This window comes from Ictalurus furcatus, chromosome 6 (genome assembly GCF_023375685.1).
Source record: "Ictalurus furcatus strain D&B chromosome 6, Billie_1.0, whole genome shotgun sequence".
In the NCBI taxonomy this organism is placed as follows: domain Eukaryota; kingdom Metazoa; phylum Chordata; class Actinopteri; order Siluriformes; family Ictaluridae; genus Ictalurus; species Ictalurus furcatus.
Genome location: NC_071260.1, coordinates 34,070,673 through 34,085,334, shown reverse-complemented (window position 1 = coordinate 34,085,334; position 14,662 = coordinate 34,070,673). Strand labels below are relative to the sequence as shown.

Sequence of the window (14,662 nt, the reverse complement as noted above, 5' to 3'; positions counted from 1 at the left end):
ACAAAGTGAAGACAAGTTCTTACCATTTATAACTCAACAGACATCACGTCCAGGCTTTTTTGGCACTGTGCCTCCTCCCCATAAAGTCTGCATCTTTTTCCATCTGTATTTTGATGAGATTGTGGGTCTCCTCTTCAGTCCCTGTTGGAAGTTACTTTGCATTACAGTGGTGCAGTTCTGAACCATAATATTCTGAATATTTGGTTATCCCTAAATGCATAACCTTCAAAAAATATTGTGCGTGAACAGTGAGTTAATTTTAAATGAAATAACTCTAGGCCTATGTAAAGTTCATTCTCTATTGTCATATACGAGGAGCATTCATTTTTAACATAAACAATATGAAAACATTACATCTAAAGTTAAATACATTTGAGTTACAGTTAATATCGCCACAACATTAAACTAAAAAATACAAAACATGTTTAGACATGCTGTAAAATGTATATGGCTGTGTCAAACATATATTATATCAAAACAGTCTCTTTTACAATACCTTCCTGCAGAGTACTTACATTTATGAGAGGTTGGAGTTCCTGCCATTGTTTGAGACTGTGGCAGATGTACAGGAGGAGGAGAATTTATACATGTGTCAGGTTTTTTGACATGAATCACTTCCACATAGGATATACCTGTGTATCCTGGTTCCTAGCTCCTCTGGAGGCTTCCTCACTCCTCGTTCCTCACCTCCTCGTGGTGCAATTAGAGAATTGATATGTCCTTCAAGATGGCTGACTTTGATCAATCGTCGGGTCACGGGCTGGAGGACGGAGGAGAGAGGAAACGAGGAAGCATCAGTTTGTGTATTGAGAAGCACACTATGTTAGTCCCTGACCTGGAAATGGACTGAATTCCACCATCTTTAAGGATATACCAATTCTAAAAATGAAAATCCAATGAATCAGGTCTCAGGATTGAAAATTATTCTGCGTTTGCTGGATTTTTCAGCTCACAGACTCAGTTCAATTCTATTTTATTTATATACAGGTAGTGCTTTTAACAGTGATCATAAAAGCAGAGACAAACCAAAAGTCTCCAACAATGAATGCTTCATCTACAGAAATAACCAGGTTTGAGATTAAATTCATGCAGAAATACAGTCTGTAAATACTAATCAGTGGAAAGGATTGAATAGACTTTTATTATTATCTAATATTTAGTTAACAGGTTAGTTTGTCTAGATTAACGGCATATAATCCCAGTTAGGTTCATTTCAGTTCCAAAAAGGGGGGTGAATACTGTACACCACACAAATAGATGCTCAGCACCAAACGAAACTAAAGCTCTTATATTTGGGGATGTAACAGTGTGTGCATACCTGGCATTCACATGTCAGAGCAGCTGTACACAAAGTCTCCCTCCTCTGGAAACATAGCTGTGGATAAAAAGCTCTGATGGAGGTGTAACACATTCACGCCAAAGACACGTTGTGTGTGATGCTGCAGCAAAATGAAAGGACGTGTCAGCAGCTTCAAGATGAGGAACTGCACAGGCACGGAATTTGGTTTGTAAAGAAAGTTCTAGATGCAACACCTGGGCCCTCAAAAATGTATGCATGCACCTCAGTGTGGACATACCAACATTTCCCAAAGGCTAAAGTTAGACTTCACTGGCTACAATCGCTTCGTCAGTAAAACATTCAAGACACTGAGGCTTGAATACTGCGCACAAGTTCAGGCTTAACTCTAATCCTTGTGTCTGGAACCGAAAAGTCCAGATGGTTAACTCACAAATCCTGCTTTCTCATATGTCATGGCCTTGCTGAAGACCACAAGCATATCAACTCCACCAACGACCTTAGGGAAAAACAAGCTTTTCAGTAGTTCTGTAAGCGTTCTTTGTATAATTATGAGTTCTTCGCTTCAGTAATTAATTAAATTAGTGGTTCTTAAATTAAAGTGGGGTCCGGTAACCTCCAGGATGTCCATGACATCACAACTCAGCATCATCAACTTTACTGTATTCATGACTGAGTTATTCACCTATTTAACAATTTATAATGGGTTTAATCCAGACCTCGATAACTGAAGAACTCTAAAGATTATGTCCATTTAATGACTAATCTAATCTAATGTGTTGTGTTCTGTCAGTGGAAACCTCGGGAGTAAAAAAGCTCCAATAAATAGCAGGAATATTATTATCCACCTTTAAATAAAGTTTTATATTCATGTTATGTTTAAGAAACACACTGCACTGAGTGTGTGTGTGTGTGTGTGTGTGTGTGTGTGTGTGTGTGTGTGTGATTTATTTTACAGGTAACGGGGTCACTGGCTGTAAAAATGTTTGAGAACCCCTGAACTAAACGACATTCCGGTGTCAGAGTCAAGTTTCATGAAGAATTTAGCATCAAAGTTACAGAAATGATCAGAAACTATGCTTCTGGACTCACATTATATTAAATATAAGTCATATATCAGACTAGAGACTCTAAGAAAAGTTGGGTAAATCAGAAGGGTCACAGCACAGCAGGAGGAGAGGAGACTGTCAGGGTCAAAGGTCAGTCCTCTCGTCCGCATGCCGAGACATGCCGTTAACGTCGAGGAGTCACATGCAGAGGATGGCAAGGCTTTGCAGTTGTGCAGCGGTCTATGACACAGCGAGTATAAAGACTCTGCTTGACTCGATGCTTGTGGGTTTCTGAAGAGAATCTGCTGCACAAAACACATGCACATGCTTCACATAATCTAAAGCTAATAACCTAGCATATCTTACTCCTGCTCCTGAGTGTGTCTAAATTTACACATAAGAAGACTAACTAATGTAAACCTTGGCTTGATCGACTTCAAATCATATAATCCGCATGGATTACTGCATTTTTTTGTATCTGGAACATACTGTGGAGTTTAAACTGTTTATGTTTATTACGTTTACAGCGTTTAGCCGACACCCTTATCCAGAGCCACTTCTAGAAGAGCTTTGGAGTCTCAATGAGAACCATATCCTCATGCTAGTTCACTTGGTCAGGGACTCGGAGCTCCATCCAGAACATTTAGTGAAAACCAGCTGCAGTATTTAATTGACATAAATTAAAGAATATAAAAAATAAAGAACGGGAGCTGACACACACCCATAAATTAAAACAAATAAAACTAATCATTCAGTTATGATAAAAAAAAACTGTGGTGTATAAATGGAGGTCGGGCCGGTCTGTCTGTCTGTCTGTCTGCCTGCCTGTCTGCACCGAGCCGTAAGCTGTAAACAAACGCCTCAGCTGACGGAGGATTTTGTGCTGGCTTATTATTATTATTATTATTATTATTATTATTATCATTATCATTATTTATATTATATAATATTAAATATTTCTATTGCCATAGAAGTGAGTCAAAATAACTTCCACTTCTGTTGTTCAGTCTTTACCCTGATCACTCATTTCATGCTCCCAGCTGCCTGTGCACTTTTCCTTTTATGGAGTTTTGTGGGCGTCACTATATGCAAATGAGCAGTGTCAGGAACGTGCTTTGTATTTCACTTTTGAAAATGTTTGCTCGGTTTGACTTACACAAACATTTGCACACAACATTACTAAAAGATTGATAAATAATTCCCTGTAAAAGGATAGAAAGCATAACGTGGCACATTGCTGGTATTTCTATGCTGGTAACTGTAACAGTTGAAGAAAAACAGATTCTCCTCACCCGCTTTTTGGGGAATGTATAAAGTGAAGCTAAATGTATATAGTTCATATAAAACCAGCTGTTAAACATCCAGATGTTTAACAGTTCCTCCTGTGCCTTCACAGCATCATCAAAACAGAGAAGAGCGCTTACACACTCGGTACCAGTGAGTTTTAAAATGTTTAAGGTGACCTCACTATCAGAGATTATATTTCACCGATGTTAGCGTTAACAGAAATCAGTGGACTGAAGAGCTGACGATGACGCTCGTGTTGGAATGCTATGACTTTGACCTCTTTTTCTCTTAGAGAAAGACGTAGATGATGAGGCCGATAATCAAAGTGAGAATGCAGTTCACATTTTAAACATATACAGTAATTCTTACACAGTGTTGTTTTTTCATAAGTAGATAAATTTATACATGTAGAGGTAGATGCAGTGTCTTTTAGTGACAGGAACGTTCAGGAAAGTCTGAAGTTTTCCACATAAAGTAAAGTCTATATACATACTCAATCATCATTAGTTCATTTCTCCATGTTTTTCAACGGTCGAACAAATGAAATGAATCTCACTTTATCCTTTTGACCAGCGCACACTACTAACATGCACCGTGTTGTAAAGCTTCGAATAACAACATTTATTTATACAGCTGAAGAGAAAACTAAAAATCCTGCCACTGCTGTATGAACATGGAATAACCTGCAGGAGAGGCGCGAGCAGCTTAAATAGAGAGAGAAGAAGAACAGCTGAAACAATCCACAGGGATATTCAGAGTTAAGAGAGACAGGAAACTTTGCCCATATAAGGAAAGTGGAAAACTAAAAGGGTCAGAAAAAAGTGTGTGAGGCCACAAGGGTCAGAAATAGAACAGACGTTATTTTAAGGTTCGTTTTTCGGCACAAATGAAGCACGACAGCATTGAGGGACTTACACTAAATCTTGAATCATTTTTAAAATCTTGTAAAAATAAATCATGTAGCAATTAATAACAAAAAAGTAGTAATTAATAACAGGATAAATGGCTTGGTTTTAGCATGTTTTAAATTAATTGTATTGATGAAAATATTATTCTAATGCTTATTAAACCAGATATGTCTTTTGATCTGCAATTTCACCTACGAAATAAAATAATTTAAGAAAAATATAAATTTAAATATGCAGCTTTCCTAAAGTATCTAGTGGAAGCATTCCTAATACTGGATAGTTTTGAAGTTATGAAAACTCTTAGCACCATAACACTGATAGTTTTCCCATAACAGCACATCCCGAAGTGATTTATTCCTTTTATTCCACAGCAACTTGCCAATGATTACAATTCCAGCTACATTAATTAAAGCATGATACACTTTTTATCTGTTTATAGTTACATTTTAATGTTGTGGAATGTTTACAAAGCAAGTTATCTCTCGTTATCGCTTACAGACTTTACCTCACAAAAATAAACCGCTTGTTACAGAGAAACCTCCGTCTTTTTATCCATCAGTATTTTGTATTATTAATTGAAATAACTACAAAACACAAACACACACACACACACACACACACACAGACACACACACACACACACACACACAAATTTTACTGTAATAGTCACAGATTTCTGCTTTCCACATATTTCTTTGGGAAAGCAGGCGAACCCCCTCAGGATAAATGTCTCCCATCAATCATCACTTCCTGGATGGAATTTCAGGTTTTTAAAAAAAGACAGACATTCACACTTCCCTATTTTTTTTTAGACCTCCTCCCACTTCCTAAAAACAGACACACTCTGGAATTTGAGTCTGGTTGAGAGAGAGAGAGAGAGAGAGAGAGAGAGAGAGAGAGAGAGAAAATCCCAATACAAGTCTGGAGACGTTTGTCTAAGACTCTGATTGTATTTCTTTCGGCTGAACCTTAAATCAGAGTCAGACAGAGAGAGAGAGAGAGAGAGAGAGAGAGAGAGAGAGATCTCAGTCATGAAGCCCTGCACATGGATCGGCTCTCTGACGTTCCTGCTGTACGTTTTTCCTGCATTCGCTGCTTACAGGTGAGTTTTCATCAGAAACTGACAGAACATTGTTCCTCTGAAGGTTCTGAAGAGTTCATGGTTTAAACCCCGACAGCTGAGCGATGGATCCGTGTCTCACCTGAAATCCACCAGAATGTGCTGTTCGACTGGGCTTTTATTTGTGTTTTATCTGTAGTGATAGGATAGACTCAGTGCCTTCTGTATTACTGTTAAGTTTTTAATTGAACAATTAAGTTTTCAAACATGTCTTATGTTTACCTCAGAAGAAATTGCTGCTGCTAATGCTAACACTAAATACAGTATGTTTTTTTAAATCAAACTTTCCATTATAAAATGTATTTAGCAATCTCTGTTTACTTTTCCCTCCATTTTATTTTTATTCTATTAAGTTTTACATCTCAGACTACTTTAGTGAGAATAATTCATGCTAAGGCTAACAGTTTTACAAGATACTAATATAGAAAGAAATAAACAATACACCATATACGGCTTCAAATTATGCAGTGTTACATTCTAATGTTTATTTATCCTACCTTATTAACGTTACTTTTGCTTTGAATTTACCTCAGGAAGAACTACTGCTCAAATGCTAACCGCTAACAACCGTCGACTTCATCAATAGTGTAATTTCTACAGCTCTACATCTTTAAGTTCACCCAATTTCAGGGTTTTTTTTTTTCTTACCTCAGGAAGAATAGCTGCCACTAATGACAACACCAAATATAGTCGGCTATACTGATATCAAAGTTTACACCAGAAATTTTATCCAATGTACTCCGTTTACTTTTACTGCCATTTTACTGCCATAAATTTGATGTTAGAGTACTTTAGTAAAAATAATTAATGCTAAGACTTTAACTGTTTAAAAAAAGTTTAACAAGATACTAATAAAGCTATTTTTATGTTACATTTGAATTTTTATTTATCCTACCTTATTAACACTACTTTTGCTTTAAATTACCTCAGGAAGAATTACAGCTCAAATGCTAACCGCTAACAACACATGATATTAGCAAAATAGCAATACAGTTTCCACAGCTCTGTATCTTTAAGTACATCACATTTACTGCTATTCATTTTAAGTCTTACGTTTATCTCAGGAAGAACAGATGATGCTAATGCTAATGCTAACTAATATGTGATGAGCTGTTAAATTATCTTATTGAAGTAGAGAATAGATATAAATGTGTTTAATAGGCGCTGCTGATCTTGCACTACCTTTATTGTCATTTTCAACTTCAGTCTGTACGTAGAATAAATGTAAACATTAATGCAGGGTAAAAATAGGTAACGCTAGCTGATAATACGGATGCTAATAAAACAACAGAAAGGCAACATACTGTACATAATGTCTCTACAGAATCTAATGCTGCTTTGTTGACATGCTAAGCTCGTATTTTAACTCTGGGCTTAATGTTATTCCAGGAGCGATGGACGTCTAAATGTAGCGTAGCCACCTGTTAGCGTCTCGTATTCTCCTCTTTATGCTATTTTAGCTCGCAGATTCCTTGCAGTCCTTCACAGCCAAAATCATGGTTGCATTCCAGGTCTGTTTATAACACGGAGACGTCCCGCGTGTTCAATCCCACTCGCCGTATTAAGGCCTGGTTTACTGCTTTGCTAGCTTGATACAAATTTTATGTTACCTGAGGGATCGAATTAACATCAGAGGTATTGTTCACTTTTCAAAATGATGAAGCTATTTATAAGTGTAATAAGAGCAATAAAATACTATTTTGAAAGTATAACATTTGTGAAACATTTCGTTCAAACATTCTTAATAAATTGTTTGTAAGAGGATTTACGGAAGAAATGTGGCCATCAGTTAGTCTGAAAAAAACATCTTACGTTCACTCCTGAGTTTGTGTAAATTTCCATCAAAGGAGATTTACTAATGTGAAGCTCAATAAACGGCTACAAATCAATGTTTAAATCGTTTATTATAATTAAACTCCTATTTAATGAACATTCTGTTAAACACATTTGTTGCATATTAATGATTTGAAGGAAAAACAAATCCATAAATGAACACAAATAAGACTACGCTTTAAGTTAGGATAAAAGTAATGGCACCCTATAAAATGCATGAGAATTAGCATGTATCTAAGGAGGCGATCTTTTACCATTTAGTTGTCATTAAGTCATTTCCAGCTCTCTTTGCCTTTTATGGAGTTTTGTGGGTGTGGCTAAATGCTAATCAGCTGTACTGTGAATTCGATTTTTGTAGCAGATTGATGTTTTATCAACGTATGCACACAAACACTAAGAAAATCAGAGTAAAGCCGGTTTTATTTCTGTAAATCAGGCAGATTGTTCAGGCCTACAAAAAAAACAAACACAATTGTAATAAAAGACAAATGAGACCCAGTGCAGGAAATGCAAGGCTTAATTCCTCACCACACATGCCGTTAAATACAAACATTTCACATGTTTTTCAACAAATAGCTATTTCGCGAGTCTGCAAGCAGAATCGGCATGTCATAATTACCGTAATTTTAACGTGACCCTCCCCCACCCTTCAGGCACCAGTTAGAGCATCAGTTCCTAAACAGCTCAGAAACGCTTAATTACTGTCATTCCAACACAGCGGAGAAAACAGGCATCCGCTATCACACACAACGTCCGATTCGTTATAATGCTCAACATGCAGAATACTTTTATTGTAAATAAAGTCTTCTGTATTTATATAGTCCGAGTTTGCACTCAAGTTATTCATTATCTTAACTTGTGTGTGTCTGTGTTTGTGTGTTGCTCGCTCCATCTGTTTAATTATAGCATAAACTCAGTCAAGTCAGGACAAGCTTTATTTGTAAGGCACGTTAAATAAATCAAAGCAAAAACAAACAGAAAAGAAACCAGAGAGAGAGACACGCAAACCAAGCTTTAACAAATAAATATACCAGATTAACAAAATAATAAATATATTAATAAATGAATGAATAAAATATCCAATTAATAAATAATCCCTGCTGAGAAAAAACCCCAATAGAAACCTTCATAGAATGTGTAGTTTATGGTTATGGTTATGGAATTTATTGTTTACTGGTTATAATGGGAATTGTATTGGTTTTAATGGAAACTGTAATGGTCCCTATGGGTCTCTACTGGTAATTTGTTGCCCTCTATTGGTGGCATGTTATGTCTACTGTATACCATTAAGGACTAATAATGGTAATGCTTTTAATGGTTAGCAGATATTTGTAATAGTCTTTGTAGAGGAAACCACTAGAATTTCCGTTACGATTTCTGTTGTTTTTTTCAGAGGGGTTTTTGTTTTTGTTTTTTAAAGCAATAAATTCACATTGTGATCATCATCGAACCCAAAATATTGTTTTTAAACGACGTACATGAATAAACATTGGTAGAGTTTCGTTAAATTTGATCACTTTATGTCGATAACCTGCTGTCTAATGTTAGCTTTTAATGCTAGATATGCTAGTTCACTGGCTAACATTAGCACACTTCTAGGTATCTATCTAGCTTAGCTATTGTTTCTAAACAATTAGGTTGATAATTGATAACAGTATTGTTTGCAAAGCACTATTTTAACCTGAGATAGCTTAATATTAGCCCCGCCCTATTTGACCGGGACGCAGTGTCAATGTAGACGTTGCTTGCGTGTTTGCAAGAATGTGTAATGTGTGTGTTTGTTCGCATTAAAGGCAAAGCAGACAAGTATCTGTCGGAAGTCTTCAAGGTGTGTGTCGCTATGGCAACCGGCTGGAGTGCTGCTACGGGTGGAAGAAAAATACAAAAGGCCAGTGTGAAGGTACACTGTATAAAATAAAATGTAGATGTTTTTAAAAGAATTTGCCATTTTCCTTCAACTTGGTGTTCATTTTTAGTTTTAATGCTCAGTGGGATTTTATTATTTTCAACTAAAAAAAATTAATTATGAGGAAAAAAAATTACTCAAAAAAACCCCCCTAAAACTGATGTGTTAAAATGTATAACGTACAGGATGTATTCAAAATTTTAATGTATTTTGCTTTAAGTACGGAATTTCAAAGAAAAGTCATGAGATATGAGAACTTCGAACCTCATTGTAGTTAGCTAATGGGTTAATTAGCTGTTAGCATATGACTTAATACTTAATACAGGAATCAGTAGCTTGAGCTAAATGCTGGACAAATATACAGGTACATAAAGTATTGTAGCTAAAGCTAACTTTAGCTAATGTTATATTTACAGATCTCAGTGTTAAAGTTAAACTTCTTGAACTGCACAATGAAATCCTTTCACATTACTTCAATTCAAAGTTGTTCTATTTGTGATTGTGAACATTTTTAGCTGCTTGACTAATTCCATAACTAAAAGTATTTTCTATAGCTTGTGACTTTTGTTCACAGTTTGTTTATAAGTAGTTAAACTTTTAAACTATTCAAAATCATTCAGATCTTTTTGCTAATAATGAAATCTCTTTTTTCAGCCCAGTGTGAATTCGGATGTAAGCATGGAGAGTGTGTCGGGCCGAATAAGTGCAAGTGTTTTCCGGGATACTCTGGCAAAACGTGTAGTCAAGGTTTGTAGGAAGTTTTTTGTTTTAGTGTGAAACAGATTTGCAGTGATGATGTCAGCGTCAGAGCTGTATCACCCTGCAGTTCTCCCCTGGTTTCCACTGAAGATAAGCAGGGGTGAGCCTAGTCAGTACCTGGATGGGAGACCTCCTGGGGAAAACTAAGGTTGCTGCTGGAAGTGGTATTAGTGAGGCCAGCAGGGGGTGCTCACCCTGTGGTCTGTGTGGGGTCTAATGCCCCTGTATAGTGATGGGGACACAATACTGTAAAAACAGCATTGTCCTTCGGATGAGACGTTAAACCGAGGTCCTGACTCTTTGTGGTCATTAAAAATCCCAGAACACTGGGGTCCTCCCCACTGGCCCTTCTCTATCATCCCCTAATAATCTCCCTCTCTGAACTGACTACATCACTCACTTCTCCACTACTAGCTGGTGTGTGGTGGGAGTTCTGGTGCAATATGGCTGCTGTCACATCATCCAGGTGGAGGATACACACTAGTGGTGGTTGAGGAGACCCCCCCTAACCCCCCATATTATGTAAAATGCTTTGAGTGTCTTGAAAAGCTAACTAGTTATTTTGACTGTTTTAGCTCTGGATACATGTAGCTAAGCAAGCTGTTTCTGACTGTGTCCTGACTCTGGATAAAACTGTCTTATACCTAACATTTCAGATGTTTATCTAGTGCTAGATAGTTACTATAGCGCTGTACCTAACTATAGCAATTGTTTAAATAAATAAAAGAGTAGAGAATACAGCGAGTGATTATATGTTTCGCTGTTTTTCCCTGGTTACATTCAGCTAACAATTTCTGACTGTATCATTGTTATTCTCTTATATTTGAATGATGAACAGGTTTAGAAATCTCAATTTATGACTTCTTTTGTTTTATTTTTAAATTATTAAATGTAGTTAGCTAAAGCTCGGAAAGAGTTTGTGTTTGTAGACTTTTCAATGATGACATTTAGCTAGATAGCTAGTTATCTATCTCAGTGGACTCTCTTCTTTTTAAAAATCTTAGCTATTTTTTTTTTTTTTATCTAAACTTAGATGCTAGCTAGTGATAACTAGTAAATAAACGACTGTTTCCATCCTCAGATTTAAATGAATGTGGGTTGAAGCCTCGGCCATGTGAGCATCGCTGCATGAACACCTTCGGGAGCTACATGTGCTACTGCCTCAATGGGTACATGTTAATGCCTGATGGCTCTTGTGCAAGTAAGTGCCCAAATAACGACTACTACATATTTCCTATACATTCATTTTACTATACGTGTGCACAGTAACTGACTATAGCTCATCTGTTCACGCTGCACAAAGTATTGCCCCCCTTACCTCATCCATCAATGGAAAGAAACCACCACTGAACAGACAATGGGCCTCATTTATCAGTCTTTTAATAAAGTTGCATGTAAATCCATGTAATGTAAATGTGAAGTCCAAAACCAAACTGAAAAATTCCTGCCAGATTTATAGAAGTTTAAAACTTCAGAAGTGTCCTATTTGATTTGCTGTGTTGCCGGACAGACTCGAGGACCTGCTCTCTGGCTCACTGTCAGTACGGGTGTGAGGAAGTTCAGGGGGAGATTCGCTGCCTTTGTCCCTCAACTGGTTTACAACTCGGTTCAGATGGAAAAACGTGCGTTGGTGAGTGTGAAATTTATAAATAAGCAAATAATAAAAATGAAAATGTGAGTCACTGAATCTTTATGCACTGCTGTTTATGTAGCATTTAAATATACTATGCATTAATATAATATAATATAATATAATGTACATTTTAATAGACTACATAGTATAATATATATTTAATTTTCCCTTCAGTCTTTGGGTGTGAAAAAATGCTCATAAGAATTAACCATTGTTAACCATTATTAGGGGGCCAAGCACCAAGGATTTTCACGTTCGTCAGTGCAGTAACTGCTGAAGTGCTTTCTTTCAATTAGATGTTGATGAGTGTGTAACGGGAAAGCACCAGTGTCCATACAACCGTGAGTGTGTCAACACCTTCGGAAGCTACTACTGCAAGTGCCAAGCGGGTTACGATCTCAAATACATCAATGGAAAATATGACTGCATAGGTAAAAGTACAAACCCTGTCTGCCACAGATAAGAATCAGATAATTGTTGTTAATTAATCAAACGTTCCATATTATTTTACACCATAATAAAATGTTAAGCAGAATTTTTTTTACATTATTATATTATATGCTGTTTAACTTTCAGACATCAACGAGTGTCTTGCCAACACTCATAAATGTAGCCATCATGCAGAGTGTATAAACACTGAGGGATCATACAAGTGCAAATGCAAGCAAGGCTTCCGGGGCAGTGGCTTCGACTGTTCAGGTCAGAATCACATTATTTTATTCTGTTTGGAGCTGGTACTGTATATTCTTAAGCCAAGGTACATATAAAAACACATTTCAAAACAATGATGTTGTCTTCAACTCAGGAAACTATTGCTTATAGTTGATAGGTATTTGTTAATGTGGTCTTTCTCCTGAAGGATATTTTTATGCTACATTGGACTTCTTTTGGAACGTAGTTGCTGGTGAAAACACAAGTCTAATAAATAGCTACAGTAAACAAAGGGAAAGTGTTACACATAGTGTATTAAGATATATTGGAAAGATTTGGAGCAGGAAAGAGGGATTTATGGAGTGGAAAATGTCCACGTATTGCAGATGATCAGAAATGTGTGCGCACCACTGCGAACGAGTTTCCCCACAGCAATGCTGAAAAAAAGAAGAAAAGTGCAAAGCTTTAACTTTCTGGGCTAGTTTCAGGTCCTTTGAGTGGTTTAGAAATTTTGCTGAAACCTGGCAACCCTGCTCAAGCTCCACATGAACATAAAGACCATTCTGATCAGACTGAACAAAATATCGAACTCGGAAATTTAGACCTTAATAACAGATTACCTACGTAACAGTTTTTTAATAGATTATCTCAATTATAGATTTGCTAAGAAGAAAACGTAGTTTAGCTCGATAAAAGATTAGTCGAATAGTGAAAGTATATATCCACTCATTTATGTTCAGTAATCCTGGGTCGAGGCGGATCCGGAGGCAGATCCGGAGTCTATCCCGGGAACACTGGGTATTGGGTGGGAAGTGAATGGGATACCGGACCACTGGAGTCCTTAAAAACTGTTCACTACAAAACAAGACGTAGGGCTCCAAACACTGAAGATATAATAAAAGACACACTTAGACACACTCACTGTTTCACCTCAGAGATTATGTGTCATTGCTGCTGCAGAGATTGCATCCCCTCGTCTAACCAGATACTTAAAAAGTTCTTACATTAAGCTCGGTGGAACGACCAGGAACCATGTGAGCCGACTCAGGTAAACATCTTTAGCTGCGTCTCGGTTTTAGTGGCTGTAGTGTGGAGGCGTTGCCTGTTAGTACCTGGATGATGTAATGAAACTGCTCAGAACATGTTTTGTTTTGCACTCAGTCTGGTTTAGGTAGAAGAAGGGGCGGAGCCAACAGGGCACTGGTTTTGGGTTGGCCATTCCTGGAGTAACTCGACGATGTGAGGTCATTTCTGTTAGTGAAAAATGTCCGACATTATTACTCTACAAACGTCTGGTGCTCTCAATGCCGCTGGTTATGAATGCATAATACACATTAATCAACATCAGTATTTATGACAGAAACATGTCAGACGGCTCGTTTTCCTCAGGAGTCTCTGGGCAGGTTGATGATGATGTTTGAACGGTATGATTACTTCCTGTGTCTGCGCTAGTAGAGCTATTTGTGGTGTTAAATACAAATTCTGTGAGCACTAGAGAAGAGAAGTAAATCCATTTAGATGTTAGATTTAGCCTTAAACTTCACACTTCACCAGGAGTCTGGGGGGAAGTCGTATTTCCTCTCTCACCGGTTAGGAAGTCTGCGATTACAAAAACACCTGTGTGAATGACTGCTCCTGTACAAAACCACTTTTTCTTTTCTTAAAAAAAAAAAAGGAAATTTTTATATATTTTTTGTAATCTTTCAACCATCTGCAAAATACATCGACTAGAAAGAAGGAAGTGGTGTGCGTAAAAAAAGTGTTTTTTTGTGTGTTTCCTGTAGTAAAGCCCTTTTATCACAGCAGCTCCTGGGACACTGATAAAGGCAGTGCAGATGAATTTCACAACGGTGAGAAGTTTTCGTCTGAGGTTTGCCTGTGAAAGTCCCATTCGCTCTGTGGATTAAGTCAGTAAAGCATAAATATATTAACACAATACACTTAATACAATCGCATCACTTCCCCTCGCGAGATTTCCAGTCGGATCAGCGAGGTAACATATTCTATGGAATGTTATGTTTTTTTAAATATTAGAATAATATTTTACTTCTTCACTAGCTGCGTTAGCAGTTTCCATCCCATTTAGCTAGCTGGTGTGACGACTGCTACGTAGCATGCTGGTATGTTAGCTAGCTAGTAAAAGAAAGTAGTAGAGTTTTTATTGGAGCAATAAAAACAAAAATGTTTCAGCTGAAAAACAACAAAGATGCATTTTATAA

General features: G+C 37.0%; 1 protein-coding gene across 2 annotated transcripts in view; it reads left to right on the top strand.

Moving 5' to 3' along the window:
* Positions 1–5,430: 5,430 nt before the first annotated feature.
* The window catches only part of egfl6 (EGF-like-domain, multiple 6), a 14,482-nt gene continuing 5,250 nt past the window's right edge, over positions 5,431–14,662 (top strand). The window contains exons 1-8 of one of the 2 annotated variants that reach the window (XM_053627836.1): positions 5,431–5,643; positions 9,288–9,394; positions 10,055–10,147; positions 11,241–11,360; positions 11,670–11,789; positions 12,089–12,223; positions 12,369–12,491; positions 14,228–14,293. In XM_053627836.1, coding sequence (XP_053483811.1) covers positions 5,573–5,643; positions 9,288–9,394; positions 10,055–10,147; positions 11,241–11,360; positions 11,670–11,789; positions 12,089–12,223; positions 12,369–12,491; positions 14,228–14,293 — 835 coding nt within the window. In that variant the 5' untranslated portion in view covers positions 5,431–5,572. The remainder of the gene's footprint in view (positions 5,644–9,287; positions 9,395–10,054; positions 10,148–11,240; positions 11,361–11,669; positions 11,790–12,088; positions 12,224–12,368; positions 12,492–14,227; positions 14,294–14,662) is intronic. The other variant, XM_053627837.1, reaches the window with a different exon arrangement.